The sequence below is a fragment of the Polypterus senegalus genome, chromosome 17 (assembly GCF_016835505.1).
Source record: "Polypterus senegalus isolate Bchr_013 chromosome 17, ASM1683550v1, whole genome shotgun sequence".
Taxonomy (NCBI): Eukaryota; Metazoa; Chordata; class Cladistia; order Polypteriformes; family Polypteridae; genus Polypterus; species Polypterus senegalus.
The window spans coordinates 19,541,711-19,563,189 of record NC_053170.1 but is presented as its reverse complement, the minus strand read 5'-3'; the positions used below and the strand labels follow the sequence as shown (position 1 = coordinate 19,563,189).

General features: G+C 43.1%; 1 protein-coding gene across 1 annotated transcript in view; it reads left to right on the top strand.

The window, feature by feature from the left end:
* Nucleotides 1-7,010: 7,010 nt before the first annotated feature.
* erbb2 (erb-b2 receptor tyrosine kinase 2) overlaps nt 7,011-21,479 on the top strand; it is a 38,302-nt gene continuing 23,833 nt past the window's right edge. The window contains exon 1 of the mRNA XM_039740827.1: nt 7,011-7,532. Within this exon, the coding sequence (XP_039596761.1) occupies nt 7,460-7,532 (73 nt within the window). The 5' untranslated portion in view covers nt 7,011-7,459. The remainder of the gene's footprint in view (nt 7,533-21,479) is intronic.

Here is a 21,479-nt window from a genome sequence, read left to right as displayed (position 1 = left end):
TTGCCTGGCTGTAAAGTTCAATTTCAAGTCATATAAATGATATCATATGCACTGCAGGCCTTGCTGATCTCTCATGGCGATTGTCACAAAGATCTGGCCATTTCTGTTCAGACTTTGCGTACTTGACTGCAAGCCCTCTTTAAAACTGGTTCTCAGCTCTGGTGAGTTGTTGGTCAAACTGGAACAAGCAAATCTGCTTGGAACAAGCCAAACCACTTCAGGCAAAATCCATAGGCCTCTGTGTTGACTTTGAAGTTGAAATGTAGAAATGTCAGTTGAAAGAGTCAATTAATGGCGGTTTAGGTTAAATTTTAACTTGATAATTGAGTCCCTGAGTGCCTGGACCTGTTGTTTGTTTATCAGTCACCCATTTTTCTGAACCAAGTTTATCCAGTTCAGTGTTGTTTCTCAGCAATGTAAAGTTTAAAGTTTGAAGCCCATAATCTTCTTCTTTTTAAATTGTATGGAGCTGTGAGAATGGGGATGGATGGTTGTATTTTAAAATATGTATGGCTATTTAAAACTATGTTTGATAAAGCATTGACACAGAGTGGGGGTTTTAAGTATAGCATCAGAGTAGGTAAAATCAGCCCTTTCCCACTTCAAATTAAAATTGGCATGAGTTTATAGGTGGTTGTGCTCATAGCAACAAATGGCATGACTTTGAATTTTAGGTAAAGCAGGGCAGTATGCCACTCATTTGAGTCAAACCACCATTATAGTGTTCTAGTTGAATAAGCCTTCAATAAAATGGGTAGGGGTGGCTGTATGGGGTGTAGTCTGTTCATGCAGCAATAGCTAGAAAGTAGAAGTTGTGATTGGCTAAAAGCTCCCATGTGTCACATTACACATTCACACTAAGTTCCATGAAGAGAAACCAGTCCATCTGATATAAATATTATAGAAGAGAGGAGAACATTCAGCACTCATTTGTACTGAATCTGCACATTCTGCCTGTGTCTGTGCATTTTTTCCTCCCACATCAGAAACTCAACATGTTTAGGCTAATGACAATTTTAAACTGACCCAGCATGCAGATTTGTGCACAAGTGGGCCTTGTAATGGACCAGTGAGGTGACCGGTCCAGTGCTGGGTATTGACTTCACCCAGAGTTTCAGGGTTAAAGGTAAGTTTAAGGCTAACATAGTTTAATTTATATTAAACATTCATTAGCCTTCTGCAAATATCTTAAAAGATGAAAATGTGAGACACGTTCTTTTTTTTCAAGTCTGCTCAACAGGTCAATTAAAATCAAAAATGAAAACACACATCTGCACAAGGGAGAACACAGGTAGCACCCACAGGCTGGGAATTGAACCGAGGTCCCTGGTGTTGTGAAGTAGCAGTGTTAAGCCCAACTGTGCTCCTGACTATGATCCCTACAGCTCTTTTCTTGATGGCTTACTCCAAGCTCCTGTCACAAGAGCCATGTCAACATAACGTCCAAAGCCCTTCACATAGTTTATTTCTTACAAATTTTGTTATTAATTAATTAAAGTGGCACAGTGGTCGCGCAGCAGCCTTGCAGAAATGAGACCAGGGTTTACGTCCCGAGTTCTCCCTTTGTCTACATGGGTTTCATCTAGGTGCTCCTGTTTCTTCCCATTGTCCAAAGACAGGCAGGTTAGGAGCATCGACGACGCTTCTTCTTCTTCTTCTTTCAGCTGCTCCTGTTAGGGGTCGCCACAGCGGGTCATCTTCTTCCATATCTTTCTATCCTCTGCATCTTGTTCTGTTACGCCCGTCACCTTCATATCCTCTCTCACCACATCCCTAAACCTTCTCTTAGGCCTTCCTCTTTTCCTCTTCCTTGGCAGCTCTATCCTTAGCATCCTTCTCCCAAAATACCCAGCATCTCTCCTCTGCAAATGTCCAAACCAATGCAATCTCACCTCTCTGACTTTGTCCCCCAACCGTCCAACTTGAGCTGACCCTCTAATGTCCTTTATTTCTAATCCTGTCCATCCTCGTCACACCCAATGCAAATCTTAGCATCTTTAACTCTGCCACCTCCAGCTCTGTCTCCTGCTTTCTGGTCAGTGCCACCATCTCCAACCCATATAACATAGCTGGTCTCACTACTGTCCTGTAGACCTTCCCTTTCACTCTTGCTGATACCCATCTGTCACAAATCACTCCTGACACTCTTCTCCACCCATTCCACCCTGCCTGCACTCTCTTCTTCACCTCTCTTCCACAATCCCCATTATTCTGTACTGTTGATCCCAAGTATTTCAACTCATCCACCTTCGCCAACTCCACTCCCTGCATCCTCACCATTCCACTGACCTCCCTCTCATTTACACTCATGTATTCTGTCTTGTTCCTACTGACCTTCTTTCCTCTCCTCTCTAGAGCATACCTCTACCTCTCCAGGGTCTCCTCAACCTGCTCACTACTATCGCTACAGATCACAATGTCATCAGCAAACATCATAGTCCACGGGGACTCCTGTCTAATCTCATCTGTCAACCCATCCATCACCATTGCAAATAAGAAAGGGCTCAGAGCCAATCCCTGATATAATCCCACCACCACCTTGAATGCATCCGTCACTCCTACCTCAGACCTCACCACGGTCACACTTCCCTCGTACATATCCTGTACAACTCTTACATACTTCTCTGCCACTCCCGACTTCAATCATACAATACCACAGCTCCTCTCAAGGCACCCTGTCGTATGCTTTCTGCAGGTCCACAAAGATGCAATGCAACTCCTTCTGGCCTTCTCTAAACTTCTCCATCAACATCTTCAGAGCAAACATTGCATCCGTGGTGCTCTTTCTTGGCATGAAACCATACTGTTGTGCACTAATCCTCACCTCACTTCTTAACTGAGCTTCCACTACTCTTTCCTATAACTTCATGCTGTGGCTCATCAATTTTATCCCCCTGTAGTTACTGCAGTCCTGCACATCCTCCTTATTCTAAAATATCAGCACCAGTACACTTCTTCTCCACTCCTCAGGCATCCTCTCACTTTCCAAGATTCCATTAAACAATCTGGTTAAAAACTCCACTGCCATCTCTCCTAAACACCTCCATGCTTCCATATGCATGTCATCTGGACCAATGGCCTTTTCATTTTTCATCCTCTTCATAGCTGTCCTTACTTCCTCCTTACTAATTCGTTGCACTTCCTGTTTCATTATCTCCACATCATCCAGCCTCTTCTCTCTCTTGTTCTCTACATTCATCAGCCTCTCGGAGTACTCTTTCCATCTGCTCAACACACTCTCCTCACTTGTGTGTACGTTTCCATATTTATCCTTTATCACCCTAACCTGCTGCACATCTTTCCCAGCTTCGTCCCTCTGTCTAATAATCAAAACAGGTCCTTTTCTCCCTCCTTAGTGTCCAACCTGTCATACAACTCATCATACGCTTTTTCTTTAGCCTTTGCCCCGTCTCTCTTCACCTTGTGCCTTATCTCCTTGTACTCTTGTCTACTTTCTGCATCTCTCTGACTATCCCACTTCTTCTTTGCCATCCTTTTCCTCTGTATACTCTCCTGTATTTCCTCATTCCGCCACCAGGTTTCCTTTTCCTCCTTCCTCTGTCCAGATGTCATGCCAAGCACCCTTCTTGCTGTCACCCTTACTACATCTGCTGTAGTTTTCCAGCTGTCTGGTAACTCTTCACTGCCACCAGTGCCTGTCTCACCTCCTCCCTAAACTCAACCTTGCAGTCTTCCTTTTTCAACTTCCACCATTTGATCCTTGGTTCTGCCCTCACCCTCTTCCTCTTCTTGATCTCCAATTTCATCCTACAGACCACCATCATATGCTGCCTAACAACACTTTCCCCTGCCACCACTTTGCAGTCTTCAGTCTCCTTCAGAACAACTCTTCTGCATAGGATGTAATCTACAGTGCATCCGGAAAGTATTCACAGTGCATCACTTTTTCCACATTTTGTTATGTTACAACCTTATTCCAAAATGCATTAAATTCATTTTTTTTCCTCAGAATTCTACACACAACGCCCCATAATGACAACGTGAAAAAAGTTTACTTGAGGTTTTTGCAAATTTATTAAAAATAAAAAAATTGAGAAATCACATGTACATAAGTATTCACAGCCTTTCCTCAATACTTTGTCGATGCACCTTTGGCAGCAATTACAGCCTCAAGTCTTTTTGAATATGATACCTCAAGCTTGGCACACCTATCCTTGGCCATTTTTGCCCATTCCTCTTTGCAGCACCTCTCAAGCTCCATCAGGTTGGATGGGAAGCGTCGGTGCACAGCCATTTTAAGATCTCTCCAGAGATGTTAAATCGGATTCAAGTCTGGGCTCTGGCTGGGCCACTCAAGGACATTCACAGAGTTGTCCTGAAGCCACTCCTTTGATATCTTGGCTCTGTGCTTTGGGTCGTTGTCCTGCTGAAAGATGAACCGTCGCTCCAGTCTGAGGTCAAGAGCGCTCTGGAGCAGGTTTTCGTCCGGGATGTCTCTGTACATTGCTGCAGTCATTTTTCACTTTATCCTGACTAGTCTCCCAGTTCCTGCCGTTGAAAAACATCCCCACAGCATGATGCTGCCACCACCATGCTTCACTGTAGGTATGGTATTGGCCCGGTGATGAGCAGTGCCTGGTTTCCTCCAAATGTGATGCCTGGCATTCACACCAAAGAGTTCAATCTTTGTTTCTCATGGTCTGAGAGTCTTTCAGGTGCCTTTTGGCAAACTCCAGGCGGGCTGCCATGTGCCTTTTACTAAGGAGTGGCTTCCGTCTGGCCACTCTACCATACAGGCCTGATTGGTGGATTGCTGCAGAGATGGTTGTCCTTCTAGAAGGTTCTCCTCGCTCCACAGAGGACCTCTGAAGCTCTGACAGAGTGACCATCGGGTTCTTGGTCATCTCCCTGACTAAGGCCCTTCTCCCCCGATCGCTCAGTTTAGATGGCCGGCCAGCTCTAGGAAGAGTCCTGGTGGTTTTGAACTTCTTCCACTTACGGATGATGGAGTCTACTGTGCTCATCGGGACCTGCAAAGCAGTAGAAATTTTTCTGTTACCTTCCCCAGATTTGTGCCTTGAGACAATTCCTTTGACTTCATGCTTGGTTTGTGCTTTGACATGAACTGTCAACTGTGGGACCTTATATAGACAGATGTGTGCCTTTCCAAATCAAGTCCAATCAACTGAATTTACCACAGGTGGACTCCAATTAAGCTGCAAAAACATCTCAAGGATGATCAGGGGAAACAGGATGCACCTGAGCTCAATTTTGAGCTTCATGGCAAAGGTTGTGAATACTTATGTACATGTGCTCTCTCAGTTTTTTTATTTTTAATAAATTTGCAAAAACCTCAAGTAAACTTTTTTCACGTCATTATGGGGTGTTGTGTGTAGAATTCTGAGGAAAAAAATGAATTTAATACATTTTGGAATAACGCTGTAACATACAACGCTGTGAATACTTTCTGGGTGCACTGTACCTGTGTGCATCTACCTCCACTCTTGTACGTAACCCTATGTTCCTCCCTCTTCTTAAAATACGTATTTACCACAGCCATGTCCATCCTTTTGGCAAAATCCACTATCCTCTGACCTTCTTCATTCTTCTACTTGACACCATACCTACCCATCACCTCCTCGTCTCCACTGTTCCCTTCACCAACATGCCCATTGAAATCCTCTCCAATCACCACTTTCTGTCCCTTGGGTACACTGTTCATTACTTCATCCAACTCGCTCCAAAAATCTTCTTTCTCACCCATTGCACACCCAACTTGCGGTGTATATGCACTAACAACATTCATCATCACACCTCCAATTTCCAGTTTCATAATCATTACTCTGTCTGACACTCTTTTCACATCCAAAACACTCTTGACATACTTTTCCTTCAGAATAACTCCAACCCCATTTCTCCTCCCATCCACACCATGATAGAACAATTTGAATCCACCTGGCCTTACTCCCCTTTCATTTAGTCTCTTGTACGCACAATATATCAGCCTTCCTTCTCTCCATCATACCTGCTAACTCTCTGCCCTTACCAGTCATACTGTCCACATTCAAAGTTCCTACCCTCAATTCCACTCTCTTTACTTTCCTGCTCTAATCCTGCCCCTAGACACGTCTCCCCTTTCTTCTTCTCCTTCTTCTTCTTTGGCAAACAGTTTCCCAATTTCTGCCAGCATCCTGTTGGCTAACAGTACTGGTGGCGGTCGTTGCTAACCCGGGGCTCGACCGATCCGGTATGGAAATTTGTATTGTTGTCCTCATATTGATTTGGCAAAATTTTAAACCGGATGCCCTTCCTGGCGTAATCCTCCCCATTTATCCGAGTTTGAGACCGGCACGAAAAAACACACTGGTTTGTGCATCCCCTGTGGCTGGGTTGAGCATCGGCGACGCTAAACTGGCCCAACTATGTGTATGTGTGTTCGCCCTGCAATAGACTGGCATCCTGTCCAGGGTTTGTACCTGCCTTGTGCCTTATGCTGGTTGGGATAGGCTCCAGCACCCAGTAACCCAGTTCAGGACTAAGTGGGTTAGAAAATGACTGACTGAAATAATTAATACATGTTGTGTATACATTTATTTATTTGTTTGTTTTTGAATTGTATATGTCAGAACCACGCAAGTAAGGATTTTATTGTATTATGTACACATGACAACAACCTTGACTTCTTTTTATTATTAATTTTATTTAATTTTTATTTTTTATTATTTTATATATTACTTCTTCCATAAAGCTCCACCAGAAAACGTTTTAGAAATCGGACAACTGACAAATTCACGTTTTAAAACGACAAATAAACTAGTATAGCGCCTTTTTGCTTTTTCTTTCTGTGGCAGTGGGGCTCACTCCCTTTACCATTCAAACCAGTGAGTTTTTTTTTTACAGGTAATGTCCAATGGGTCCGTCACCAAGCGGAAATACGCTTTCCCTTTCTCACCTCAGGGCGCAAGTTTAAAAACATTTTAAACGGTGCAGATTCTCTCTGCCCGGTGCGAACCAGCTGGAACTCCACTAGGGGAGCCTGGGGCGCCGCCATCAAGGAAATGCCAGGGAGTGAGCGATCGTGCGGCTGGGAGGGACGGCTGCCGTCCCGGGCGGAGATTCAGCGAAGGGGCCGTCCTGTGCTCCGTTTCCTCCAGGCCTCGCTCGGCTGCCTTTCTCACGTACACTTTCGCTTTCTTTGAAGACTTTTTTTTTACTGTACTGGAGAACTTTGGGACCCTAAGCAGAGACGTCCGAATTTTCTTTCTTTCCTTTACTTTCTCCTCCACCGCAAAATCAGTTGAAGTTTGCGCGCTGCCAGTCCTCGGGGCCGCGCTGCTCGCTCCCGCTGGTCGCCTCCAGTAACCGCGGAGACATTCGGCCCCTCAGGAAGTGTTAAGGATTTTAAAAGAAGAAAAAACAAAATCAGAACGCGGATATCAGTGGGATAAAAATCACAGAGTGTTCCCCTATTCCTGCCGGGCATGGAGTAAAGGGGCCCATGGAGCAGGGCGGGATACTGACGTTGATGGCGGCTATGCTGCTCGGGACGGTCGGAGCCCGAGACAGAGAAGGTGGGTGACTGGGAGAGCGCGGAGGGGATAGAGGGACGGAGGGAGGGCGAGGACGTGGGGGCCTGCCACCGTCTGCGGCGTACCGAAAATTGACTCGGGACAGACAAGAATCGTGCTTCGTCACACAACTTGTGGAACTGGTTCACAACTCTGGGAGCGCAGGAGGTAGAGCCAGAGTGGGAACTTGCAGAAGGAAGCCATTAGTGCCAAAGTGTGGAGCCCACTGAGGTCGGCTTATAGTGCAAAACTAGGAGCCCGGAGGGTGAAATCTATAGTGCCCAACTTGGTCCACTGGAATGCTATGCATGTGGCCAAAGTGCCAACAGGATCTGAAAGAGCCAAACTTGGGGTGTGTGAGCTACACTCCAAAGTGTCAAAGCGGGACCTCTGCAGTCCTGTGCATATGTTCAAAATACCAGCAGGGTTAAGAAAAGTGAAACGCACAGTTCACAGAGTGTAGTTGGCGGTACCACGCTGGGAGTTTGCAGGTATCATCTTGGGGAGTACAGTCAGAAATGCTGAACTGTGCATTTTCAGAGTACAGTTAAGAGTGGTGAACTGGGATGACTGGAATACTGTGCATACAGGCAAAGGGTGTAAAAGAGCCAGCCAGGGTTATTTTTTGGGGGTATGTACGTCAATAGTACCATACGGGGAGTCTATAGGGTGCTGTCAGAAGTACCAGAATGGGAGTCTGCGGTGTGCAGTCATGAATGCCAAATTGGAAGTCTATGGGGTGCGGTTAGGTCAAACTGGGACAACTGGAGTGCTATGCATACAATCAAAATACCAACAGGGTCCAGGAGAGTTAAACTGGGAGTCTGTGGGGTGCAGTCAGGAGTGGCAGACTGACTTTGAACACTTGAATGCTTTGCATATGGGCAAAATGTCAACATGGTCCAGAAGTGACAAACTAGAAGTCTGTGGGCTGCAGTCAGGGATTACTGGAGTTCTATTCATACATCCATACTGGCAACAAGGTCAAAGAGAGTGAAACTGGGAGTCTGTGGGGTGCGGTGTGAATTGAAGTCAGACATGCCAAGCTGTGAATCTGCAGGGTACAGTCAGGACCACTTGAATATTGTGCATATGGGCCAAATGACAACAGGTCAAGAAGAGCCAAACTAGGGATCTATGGGGTACAGTCAGTAGTGTTAAACTGAACATCTATGGGCTGCAGGCAGGAGTGGCAAAATGGCACTGATAAGTCAAAGATATATAGAGTCAAAGTTCCATCTATGTCCAGGAGAGTGTGGTCAGGAGTGCCAAACTGGGATTAGTAGGGTGTAATCTGTGTATGAAAAACAGGGACTCTGTGATCTACAGTCAAAGGGGACAAAAAGAGAGTATGCGAGGTTCAGTTAGGAGCACTACACTGAGAATGTGTAGGTTGCAGATAGTGATGCCACACTGGGAATGTGCTGGTGTCAAAATAGGAGTGTGTGGCTGCGATCAGGAGTACCAAACTGATAATTCTCAAGGTGCTGTCAGGAGTGGCAAACTGGGAGCACTGCAGTGCTGCGCATACAGTTAAAGTGCCAACAGAGTTCAGAAGAATTAAACTGGGAGCCCACAGCTGCAGTCAGGAATCCAGTCTATGGGGTCAAGCTGGGAATCTTGGGGTGAATAGCCAGGAGTCTGTGACTTACAGTCAAGGAAGCTGAAATTGGAGTCAGCAGAGTGCTTTCAAGGGTGCCAAACTGGGAAGGTGTGGGTTGCAGTTAGTAATGCCAGCCTGGCAGTCTGTGGGTTGAAGTCAGGTGGCAAAAATTGTGAGTTCACTGATTGCCCCTTAAGTGTGAGCTTGGCAAAAGCATTCAATAGCCCCAAACTGAGAGCCTGTGGGGTACAGTCTTGTAGTATCAGATTAAGAGCCATTGCAAAGGAATCCGCAGTGCCAAACTGGAAGCTCAATATGAGCCATCTGTAGTGCCAAAGCAGGAGTCTGGAGCTGTGTTACCATCTGTAGTTCCAAGCCAGAGGGCCACAGAATGCTGTCCTGAGGGGCAAACCGGGAGCCTGCAGAATATAATATGCCAGACTGAGAGATGGCAGAGTGCAAATTTAATTTGCCAAATTGGGAACACATCAAGGAGTTCCTGTAATGTCAAACTAGGAGTCTCCTTAATTTCATAAAATGCAAGATTTCACAACCAGCAAGCTCATAATCCGAGGCTGAATCTATCTTGTATTAAATGTTTCTGCACATTCTGGGTACTGCTCAAGGTCCATGGTGGCTACATATTTTCATTGCAGTCATGAACTCTGCTGATCTGGACTCCTAGTTGTCTTGTATTTGCACTCAGAGTTAATTTAATTGTACAGGATGTATTTTTATTGTCTTGTTAGAAGTTGATTGGGCAACTAACTACACTGCTTGTTTACCACTAATGTTTAGCTTCTTTTAAATTGGCTTTTAAAAAAGCATGTGATTTGCATTTAATGAGCACAGGTTTGACCAGTAATTTAAATCATCATCAAGACTGAAGTGTCAGATTTGTTAAAATGAATCCAATATTTAGGAATGAACTGAACGGACGGACACTCCTTAAAGGTTTGTAAACAAAATGTTCTGAACTTGACTCACTTGGTGCATATTATTGTGCTAAGACAAATCACACACTGCAGGGATGGTTTGAATCAACTGAGGACAAGCAGAAACTACTAAATGAGAGGTGAAGTAAACCTAGAGATCTGTGAGAGAAGTAAATATACAGGCATTGAAAAATCTGTCAGGGAGCAAAATCCCTGGTGAAGAGGGTCCCTACACCTCCAGAGTTGGGGGTCTTAGCACTGGGAAGCTTCTAGGACTGGAGTATGTATTCCTTTCTTAACTTGCTTTCTTAATTGATGGGATCCTCTGCTTATTGTGTCAGTACCTTTCAATCTACAATTTATATTATAAAGAAAGTAAACAGATAGACTGGAAACTATTAGAAGACTTCCATCCCTTAACTGTTTTTAAGCTTTTCTTTTATTAAAAAAAAGCCACTTGATAATAAACACTGCCATGCTGGTAAAACTGAGTGTGGTTAGGTGTTGTCTTCCTTGATATTTGCTACTCATGGTTAACTGACTCCTAGATAATAAAAAGAAACAATCAAGGACTTAGAATTAAAAAAAGAGATTCCTGTGCTCATAAAGTCATGATAAATGTGTCTTAAAGTTGCGTTATTATTCATTTTTGAGACCATTAAATTAAGTCATCTTAAGTAGGAGTTCCATTAACAGGCAAGTTGACATTAAAAAACCTGTTTGGAGCAAAAACCTTCAGCCATTATGGCCCTGCAGAACTAAGGCTACAAACACACTACAATGTTTTCATTTAAAAGCAGCGTTTTTTACATTTTTCTCCATCCACATTAAAACAACTGAAAACGCATATGATGTGCATGCCTGCCTACACTGGGGACGTGTGTATTGGCAGAAAAATCCTTGAAGAGATGGTAACACCGCTGCCTACTGGCTTTATCACAAAATTGTAGTGACCAATAAATTATTTGCCTTTTCTGTGTGCATACGGCATTCAAATTGTACAAAATGCAGTTTAGATGCATACAGGTGAGCAACACGAAAAGCGGCATGGAAAGCAACTCTGTTATGTCCACTATGTTGAGATATGTTTTTTATTTTTTCTGTGAAGGGTGACAAATCAGGAAATGAAATGTTGTGATGAGCAGGATGCAACCACGGAAAGGCTAAGCAGTAAGCCCAAACCAATCAAAGTACAATTCAGAGTCAGTATTTTCAAAAGTCAATGTTTTCACCTGTCCAAACTGCAATGCCAAACCAGTGTTTTTAGAACTATGCAGCGCTGGGGAACGTTTTGGAAAGTCTCCAGTTTTGGGAGTTAAAAACACCAGGGTAGTGTGGACGAAAGGCGAAAACAAATCCATGGAGACAAAAGTCTGTGTTTTTAAAGAAAACGTAATAAGTGTGGATGTAGGCTCCATCTGACAGGTTGAGACTGCCCTGCACTGTTAAAGTTGGAGCCATCGGTGACCCTCTGAGTGCTAATTGTCCCAAAGACTGTCCCACTTGGAACACACAGAAACACTTCCAGTATGCCCAGTCTGCAGAATCAATATTGGCATGGCCACACTTCAAGTCCTCTTGTAATGCCAAGGCTTGCTCAGTCAGGTCTCCTCATCTGCCACTGAGCAGTGTCGGTATCCCTTTGTGTCACTTCAAATCACTTTTTTTATGTCTTAATTCTCCACAAGGGAACTTTGAAAACTGGTAATTTTATTTATATATTTTGTGCATGTCTTCTGATTAGACTGAATCATTAGTGGAGGTGGCCGACAACCTTCCTGCCACCAGTGCTTTACAAGTGTCAGATTTTTTTTTTTTTCTTTTCTTTAAATGATTTGTAATGACACAAGTAAACACAGGGTGTTGTATTGAGAAAGGAAAACTGATGCTATAATCAGGGCACACGTGAAGTTACAAAACAGCCCTGGAAAAAAAAAAAAAAAACTACGACACTACAAGTGCAACAAGTGGGCGGTTCTGGTATTTGTCAAGAGTTGTGTCCAACAGGTTTGCCCTGCCTCTCCAGTTAGGTGGGGAGTACGCTGAAATTGAAAAGGCCGAGACGAGCGTCAACAACAGCGACACGAAAGTGCCTTTCCATAGAGCAGTCTGAATGTGCCAGACAAAAAAAAACAGAAAAACAAAAACACTCCAGAGAGTGTGAGACGCATAAAAAAAAAAATAAAAACCAACCATACGACAAGACTCCTGTCGGTGCTGTTCTGGCACCAGTATGAAAAGCATTGTGCTCTGCCCAGGTACGGTACTGATTCGTGAAGATTTAGGGACAGTTTCGTACAAATTCCTTCATGTAGGGGTGGGGTAAACTTTGGCATGTAGCCAAACACTTGCACTATGCTGAACTATAAACTCCCAGTCCAGACTCTCTGTGGAGTAAGAGGAGTGAGATTCACAAATGTATGAGGCACCACCGGTTAGAAGTAAAGTAAATACCACCTATCATGTTCAGCTGTATTCACCCACAAAAGTCTGCTGGTGTGGGCAAAGCAGTTTAGACATGCTAAATCTCAATTTGAAAATTTTACCATATGAACCACATAACTACTTGTGAATGTCTTCATGGTGGGAGTGAAGATAAAAAAGAACACATAAGAGAAAAAATTAAAATATAAAAAAGAACAGTAGACAGTATAAAAAGCCAGATTTAGCTCAGGTGCTCTAGCATGGTAACACTGGAATTATGGCATTCACAGCAGTGCAAGAAAGTGATTTGGATGGAGGACTTTACTGCCCAGCACGTGATCTGATGCTGGTGTAAGGAAACTCTCACAGTCTGTGCCGAATGTTATTCAAATGTGAAGAAAGGGGCAGACTGAGGGCAAGGTACACAGTCTGCCAGGAAGGCGTGGCCGCACGCTACAGCAGCAGGTGCTCTGATTTATGAGCCGAAACTCCAAAAGGCCTACGTGCTCTGTTGACAGCAGAAACGAAAGAGTGCTGCTCCATTTTTTTTTTATTCTTGTTTTCTCATTGCAAGATTCCCGTGGATGATGTATCTTGGGGCCGAGTGCAAAGACAAAACTTTTGGCACTCCATTCAGTGGCCTTGTGCTGGAATGCGGTTGGCGTCAGAGTTGTGTCCCACTCGGGGACATGAAGCAGGTCGCCTGCTTGCTGTTTTCTAAAAGTCTGAGCTGGACACATGTCTGTTCTTTTGCAATGGATAGGTGAATTTACTGGCGAGAAGTGTCTTCACAGAAGTTCTGTTCTGAACCACAGTTAAAGAAAATGCTCGCCATGCTTCCTTCTGCCAGCCGGGCTGCCAGCCCACTGCTCACTATGTTGCTAGGATACGATGTACAGTCATCCTGAAAACGTGGCTTTGAGCGCAGTTAACTTTATCACGCATTGTGTGCTGCACAGTCAGCTGGGGATTAGACAGAAGGACAGTGTGTGTGTGTGTGTGTGTGTTCAAGGGGCGGGTGGGGGTTGTCAGCCATGACACTCTCCTCATAGAGATCTTGCAATGAGCTACCCAGAGAGGCCATAGTGTCCTCAATGAAATAGTGGAGTGCAGTAAGTTAGGTTTCATAAACATCGAGACATGGAGTTTGGCACCTGTAAAGGAACGCTATGCTTGATACTGCTCTTTAGCTGACCTTTTCCTGTTGTAGTGTGAATTTCAGTGTTGATTTGTCATGTTTCTGAACTCTGAAAACTATGCATACAATCTTATCACTTTCAACACCACTGCTTATTTTTAAAAGCTGTTAAACATATAAAGTTGAATGTTGTGGATGGGCAGACTTGGATATAAATGACAAAGTGTTAATTTGGGCTCACCGGCCTCTGTTGATCCCAGATGGGAAGCCTTTTAGGATATAATTGATTTGACTCAAAATGCAGATTCAAATGTATTTTCACAAAATTAACCCATAACTACTCGTGCTGGTGTATTTTGTACACCAATCTTAGGTTGAAGTAAAATAACTATCGGTAGCATCTGCCATCTATCCTCCGCTTGATTCACTACAAGTACAGTGTGGCAGTGGTTTCCCTCTAGTGTGCCCCCAGACGGTTTTATGAGTGGCTGCACAGTTGCAAGTTCCATATGGTGCATTTGGTACACCGCGCGGGTACTTATGTGTATATGACAATGATGAGATGTTCTTCTTGCAATGACTTTGTCTGCAAAGAATATTCAACAACTGAAGTGAAATGTGATACATGAGTAAATCCAGCAGTGGGTGAAAGTGTGACCGGTGATGAATGAGCACTGGAGAAGTGGATTCAAGTTTATTTTCAGATAGTCCACTAGACTGTCATACTATTCAGTAATATGGTATTAAATGACATTAAAAACATGTACAATTTAAATGCAATATTTTATATTACATCCTCACAGAGTGCATATAAATAGCCATTTTAACACGGGTGCATAAAGTACACCATATGAGTACTTAAGAGATGAGAAATGGTGTGAGTAGTTAAGAGTTAAGAGACCAGAACTTAATGTTTTGGGAACTGGCTGGAATGGGTTTCGGGGTCCAGACTGGACACATTGGTTTAGAGACGAGATTCTGTTTATACCAGGGTGTAGTAGGATGACAGATTGCATAGTTTCATAGTCTGATTCCATTTATATTGTTAGTAAAGAATGAACAGGCTGATATGGATACTGTAGATGGAAATGAAGATATAGGACCACAGGCTTATCCAGTTTACACTGGGATAGGAATGCAAGCTGTGCAGGGTAGAAGGCCAGTCCTGCTTGCATAGAAACCTTATAGGTAAGGACAAAAGGATGAACTGGTCTCCAGTGCTATGGGGGTGATGTCTCATACTGGTCACACTAAGGTGTATTGGGATAGCAGATTGTAAAGGACCACAGGCTTAACCCAATTGTATCTTAAGTGAGGAATTGTAACCAGCCTGTAAAGAACAGGAGATTCGGATAACATTTATGTATCAGTATGAATGTTGGGCTTCAGCAAGGGTTCTTCACCTGGCTGGGGTTCACATGTTGCTTTTATGTCTATTTTGTTCATTGTTAATGGTAACAGTATCTATTATTTAATTTCTTTATGTCCATATATGTTCTGTGGTGTTCCATATGTTTTTTGGGTGGTTCCCCCAAAAGATGAGGCCACCTGCCCATCACCACAAAGGAAGGTGGGGCAACCCACAGTTTCTTGTGGTTCATTAGAATGTGCTTGGGAGTGGCGAGTTCTCAGATTTGTGATTATTTCTTTTGCTTCATGTATTGCTGAATTTTTGACCTCCTATGCTCTGTTTTTTGACTTTGCCTTTGGATTACTGTACTGACGCCTGCTTTGCTTTCAGAGTGCCTTTATTGTTTAGGCAACTCCTGTTGTTTTTGTGCTCCTTGGAGCTGATCTTTGTGCTACAGAGCATTTTTTGTATTACTGTATATACTCGCGTTTAAGTTCTCCCACGGGTAAGTCAGGTCTTGATTTTACCGTATAAATTTCGGTATTTTATAATGTCGGTCGTATAAGTCGAATGTGGAAAACTCACGCTATTGATCCAAGAGATTATGATATGCTAACGCCCACCTGAGAGAGTAACCATGGAGCACACTGCCTTTTTTCCTATGTATTGCGCCTACGTGACCACACGGTAATACCTGAACTATTCCAAAGTGACGTTTGCAATGTTTTGGGTTTTTCGTATCTCACGCCCTCATACATCTTTATCGTAAGAGCATCCCTTCTCTACGATGGAGCATTCAATCAGAAGAAAATATGAAGCTGGTTTTAAATTAAAAGCCATTGAAGTAGTGAAAGAAATTGGTAACTGTGCTGCTGCAACAAAATTCGACATATCTGAGAAACTGATGCGAGATTGGAGGAAGCAAGAAGAGAGAGTGGTTAGGAGCATGTACTGATACAGTGCATTGCCGCATTCACCACACAACAAACCAGCTCAGGATCCAGATTAGGACCCGAGTACAGCTATGCAACGGGTGATGCCTCAGCACCACACTAGTTCAGATGGAGTTGAACAGTGTGAGGTTTTTTTTTTATGGTGGCTGGAGTGCCAATTCTGTTTTTCCCTGCAGGTTGGAAGGCCTACATGCAGGGACGGATGCAGATTAACGTCATACCCAGGACGATGTAAAAAAGCAAGAAGATGTAAAAAAAAAAAATGTTAGTGTCATATTTTTGAACAGGCGTATAAGTCGGGGTCGGATTTTATGATCGATTTTTTGGGTTTCAAGACCCGACTTATATGTGAATATATACGGTAATGTATCTCTTTATATATAAAGATTCTACGTGGCCCTCTGTGCTACTAGCCAGGGTTTTTTAATTGCATTTCTCCTCTCTAGTGGGAATTTCTGGAACTGCTCATCCTTTGGGTCTCTCAAGTTTCAAAACAATGGATCAGCAGACACACCCAATTTATACTTTTTACCAGTATGGAGGGTGTACAGAATAGTAGGCTGATCCCACTAGTAGAGATCCATTCAAAGTCTGTAAAAAGCCAAATTTCCCCCTGGGGACAGATAAAGTTTTTTTCATTCTATCTATTCATCAATCTCTCTATTTATGAATGTCGATTGTATGTTTAACACAGCAAGATGATCCCACTTACATGGATATCTTATTGCATTGAGGACTTTATAGAACATCAGGATATTACAAACATTTTGACAAGAACAAGACAATTCAGCCTCCATGTGTCTGTGGTTTTCTGCATGAAGAAGAACTTCCCAACGTTTGTGCAAAATTTACCCTTAACATGTTTTCAGCTGTGTCCCTGTGTTTTTGCTGAACTTATTTTAAAGTAACAGCCTGGATCTACTGTACTAATTCGTTTCATAGCTTTGAACACTGCAATCATGTCACCTCTTAATCCCCGTTTGCCTAAAATTAAAAGGTTCATCTGCTTTAATCTTTCCTCATAACTCCTCTCCTGCTCTCCTGAGATCAGCCTAGTCACTCTCCCAGAAGGCTGATCCTGTTATGACTAAGCTGTTTTTTTTACCTGGTTACATATCTTTTCAAGATAATTCCCACATTATTGAATATATAGATTCATAATATGTGTGTTGTTTTGTTATGAATTATCACTATTTTGTTATTATGATTATTTACATTTATTTTGAGAATCCTTTCCTTTCATTTTGTGTTCCTGTTGCTGCTGCGCATTGCACGGTCGGTTGCTGCGGGTGTGTCCTTGAGAGTCGCATCGGGCAGTGTCATTAGCATTTTATAAATCGGTAATCACCATCCGAGTATTGAATTTACTAACCTGTTTTCTAAATGTTTCAGGCTTCAAATTAAGCCTACAATTTAACAAAAGTAATTTCTGATTATGGTTTCAGTCTTCCCTCTGGTTTAGATAAAATATAGCACTGATTTCTGTGGTTTTTGACTTTAGCACAATTAAAAAGCTAAGTAAAAGGACATGCTCAGTAATGGGATGCACCCTGGCCCCCCTGGAGGTAGTGGTGAAGGAGAGAATTAAAACAAAACTGAGTGCCATCATGAACACCGCTACACATCCTTTCTCCAACACACCAAGAAATCATTCAACAGAAGTCTGTCAAGAAGCACTACTGGGGGTCCTTTATACCAATGGCAATACGCCTGCATAATGCCTCACTGTGAATGTGACTGGCAAGTGACAAGTTTTTCTTTCGTTTACATTTTCTTCCTTTTTAGTTATTCTGTGTGTGTTCAGACCATAGTGTTTGACACGTTTGAATCACCCCACACACATTTATTATACATATTTACAAATGATAAAAGTGCTTCACAAACCCCCAAAGTTCTCAAAGTCCCGGCCACAACAATGCCTCACTCTCTTCAGGCCGTCTCCTTCACCAAGCTCTGTCCTTCTCCTCACCCGACTCCAGCCATCACATGAAGAGAGGCGGCCCCTTTTATACAACCCTGGCAATCTTCCACCGGCACTCCCCAGTGTGGCGGAAGTGCCGGCTGCGTACCCAGAAGCACTCCGGGTGTCCCCAGTCCTCTTCCCCCCAGCACTTCCGGGTGTGGCGGAAGTGCTGAGGTCCAGGGCTCTGCAGGCATTGGGGTGCCCCCTAGCGGTGACCATGGGCCCCTATAAGGTTGAGCTTCAAAGCTCTGTACCCGTTGCCCCCACATAGTCTGGGGAAGGCGTGAGCCCTCCTCCGGTCCTACTGGGCATCCCGGCCGGGTCGCCACCTCAGCCATCTCTGACAGTGTATACGTATTTATTTAAGGAGCTTCTGTAAAAAGCCAAATTCCTGCCCTGGGGACTAATAAAGTTTGTTTGTTCAATAAAAAGTTTTACCAGTATGTTAAAAAATTTTTCACAAAATATACAACTCTGTGCATGCAAAAAGAAACAGGAAATGTGTTTTTTAGGTCAGAGTTTTTGTGTGAGATGTTGGTGTCTGGAATGGGAATCTGGGTGGAATAGGTAGAGGTCTTACTTTAAGCTAGTAGGGGGACACTGACACAAAGTCTCCACATTTAAAATACTGAAAAGGTAAAAGAGGAGAGTCAGGTCTCATCCGTCTATTGGGTTGTCCAAGAAAAAAAGGTTTGCCACTTGTGTTGTGGTAGCGAGTGCAGAAGCATTTGTCTGCTACACTAGATTGTAATGCAGTGATTATAGTCTGCAATATCAGTAAATGCTGTTGTCTGAGAGAGAGAGCGAGCAAAGAAAGGACTGCTGTGGCTTTTGATAAGAGACAGACGGGTCATGGAATGCCAAAAATAGCTTCTCAAGTAACACATTCTAAATAATAGGAATAGAAGGAAGTTGTAATTAAAGGATGTTTGTTATTTTTCACACATGTTTTTCAGTCACTAATTCTCCAACTTCCCGTGTAGGCAGAAGGCTGAAATTTGGCAGGCTTATTCCTTACAGCTTACTTAAAAAAGTTAAGCACGTTTTATTTCGAAATTCTACGCGTAACGGTCAATAAAGGTTGACAACGTCCGCCATGTTGAACTTTCTTATTTATGGCCCCATCTTCACGAAATTTGGTAGGTGGCTTTCCTGCGCTAACCGAAACCGATGTACGTACTTATTTCGATGGTATGGCGCCACTGTCGGCCGCCATATTGAACTTTCCAACGTCACTAATTTTCCAACTTCCCGTGTAGGTAGAAGGCTGACCCCATCTTCATGAAATTTGGTAGGTGGCTTCCCTGCACTAACCAAAACCGATGTACGTACTTATTTCGGTGGTATGACCCCACTGACAGCTGCCATATTGAACTTTCCAACGTCACTGATTCTCCAACTTCCCATGTAGGTAGAAGGCTGAAATTTGGAAGGCTCATTCCTTACGGCTTACTTACAAAAGTTAAGCAGGTTTCATTTCGAAATTCTACGCGTAACGGTCATAACGGTTGACAACGTCCGCCATGTTGAACTTTCTTATTTATGGCTCCATCTTCACGAAATTTGGTAGGCTGCTTCCCTGCGCTAACCGAAACCAATGTACGTACTTATTTCGGTGGTATGATGCCACTGTCAGCCGCCATATTGAACTTTCCAACGTCACTAATTCTCCAAATTCCCGTGTAGGTAGAAGGCTGAAATTTGGTACTTATTTCGGAGGTATGATGCCACTGTCGGCCACCATATTGAACTTTTCAACAGTCTTTGTTACTTATGGGCCCATCTTCAAGAAATTTGGTACGCAGGTTCCCAACGCTAACTGAATCCTACTTACTTACATATATATGTCCATAGCCTGCAGCTCGGTCACCGTGTGAGGCGGTGTTGGGTCCCCCATCCCAACGCCTCTCACGTTGTTGGCTGCCTGCCTATATAAGGCCATCCGTCGCTCCAGTCTCTTCATTCCCTTCCTTGCTTCGCCATGGGATTCACGTCTCCCTGCTGATAACTACAGACTTTTTATTTAATCCACGGTTTCTCCGCTATTTTATTGTTCATTTATTACGATTATAGTTATTGTGTAGGTATTTTAGACTTGCTTTATATTGTTCAGGTACCCATTTCCTTTATCATTCCAACCGTACCCGCATTAACATGTCTATCGAGGTGATCACCATCGATCAAAGAACTGTCACTTACTGAGTGGTTTCCATGCCTGGAGATGGCACCTATCTTTTTTTCATTCTCTGTGTTACATATTGCACGGCCATATCAGGCTCACTCTTGATATCTGGAGAAACATTGTGTCTTATGTATTGAATGACTGGGACAGGTTCAAGGTGTGGACTGATGACGGTACAGGAGATAATTATACTACACAGGAGCACTATAAGAGTGAAATGCTTAAGCCCTTCACCTATGGTTCTGCATGTGAGTTGATGGCTGCCGCTGAATAGTTCGGTTGTCGCTTTCAAGTGCACCGAAATGGCCAAATATTTTACACCTTTGGACAACCGCCAATGCCTCTTAAACATCTTAGATTCACAGGTGACGATTTCAGTAGTGGACACTTTGATGTTTATGAATGTTTAAACTCTCAAAAGCTGGATGTGAAGTTATCAACGAAACTGGTTGTATACTTACAATGCTTGACAGATGCTGAATGTCTCTTCAACACAAGTCCTACAAATACTAACGTAATTGAAGCAAACCATGAAACTCAAACCGATTATGACAGCAGCAATCCAAGCTGTGAGATTTGAAACAAGATTACTGTTCATATGGCCAACTGTACGTTACATGCTCAAGAGTAAGCTCAGCGCACAGCTTGGTCATATTACAACCGGAGGGCCGAACTCACAATGTGGTATACAAAGAGAACCTTAACAAATAATTATTGGCATATTTTCCCTCAGTTTAAAAAGGTTTCACTTTCTTCTTAATAAAACTTTTAAGGCACTACTTCTCCGCTGCGAAGCGCGGGTATTTTGCTATTATATATACTGTGTGTATATATATATATATATATATATATATATATATATATATATATATGAAAATATATATATATATATATATATATATTCATATATATATGAATTGGCAGTCCCAGTAAGGCACTATACAAGCATATTGCTGTTGGTATAAAGGAAGCCCCCCACTAGTGTTTCTTGACATACTTCTGCTGAATGATTTGTTGGATGAAAGTCCTCAGTGTTGGTGTGTTAGAGAAAGGATGTGAAGTGTGGTTCATGATGGCACTCAGTTTTGTTTTAATTCTCTCCTTCACCACTACCTCCAAGGGGGTCCAGAGTGCATCCCATTTTCTGAGCATGTCCTTTTAATTAGCTTTTTAATTCAGTGGACCTCTCTTGAAGTGATGTTACCAGCCCAGCACACCGTAGCATAGAAAATTGTACTGGTCAGTACAGAGTTATAGAAAATGTGAAGAATGTCACTTCCCACGTTAAATGAACACAGTCTCCTAAGGAAGAAGAGCCAGTGCTGCCCTTTCTTATATAACTCCTCTGTTATTAGACCAGTCCAACCTGCCATTGATGTGGACACCCAAGTACTTGTAGGC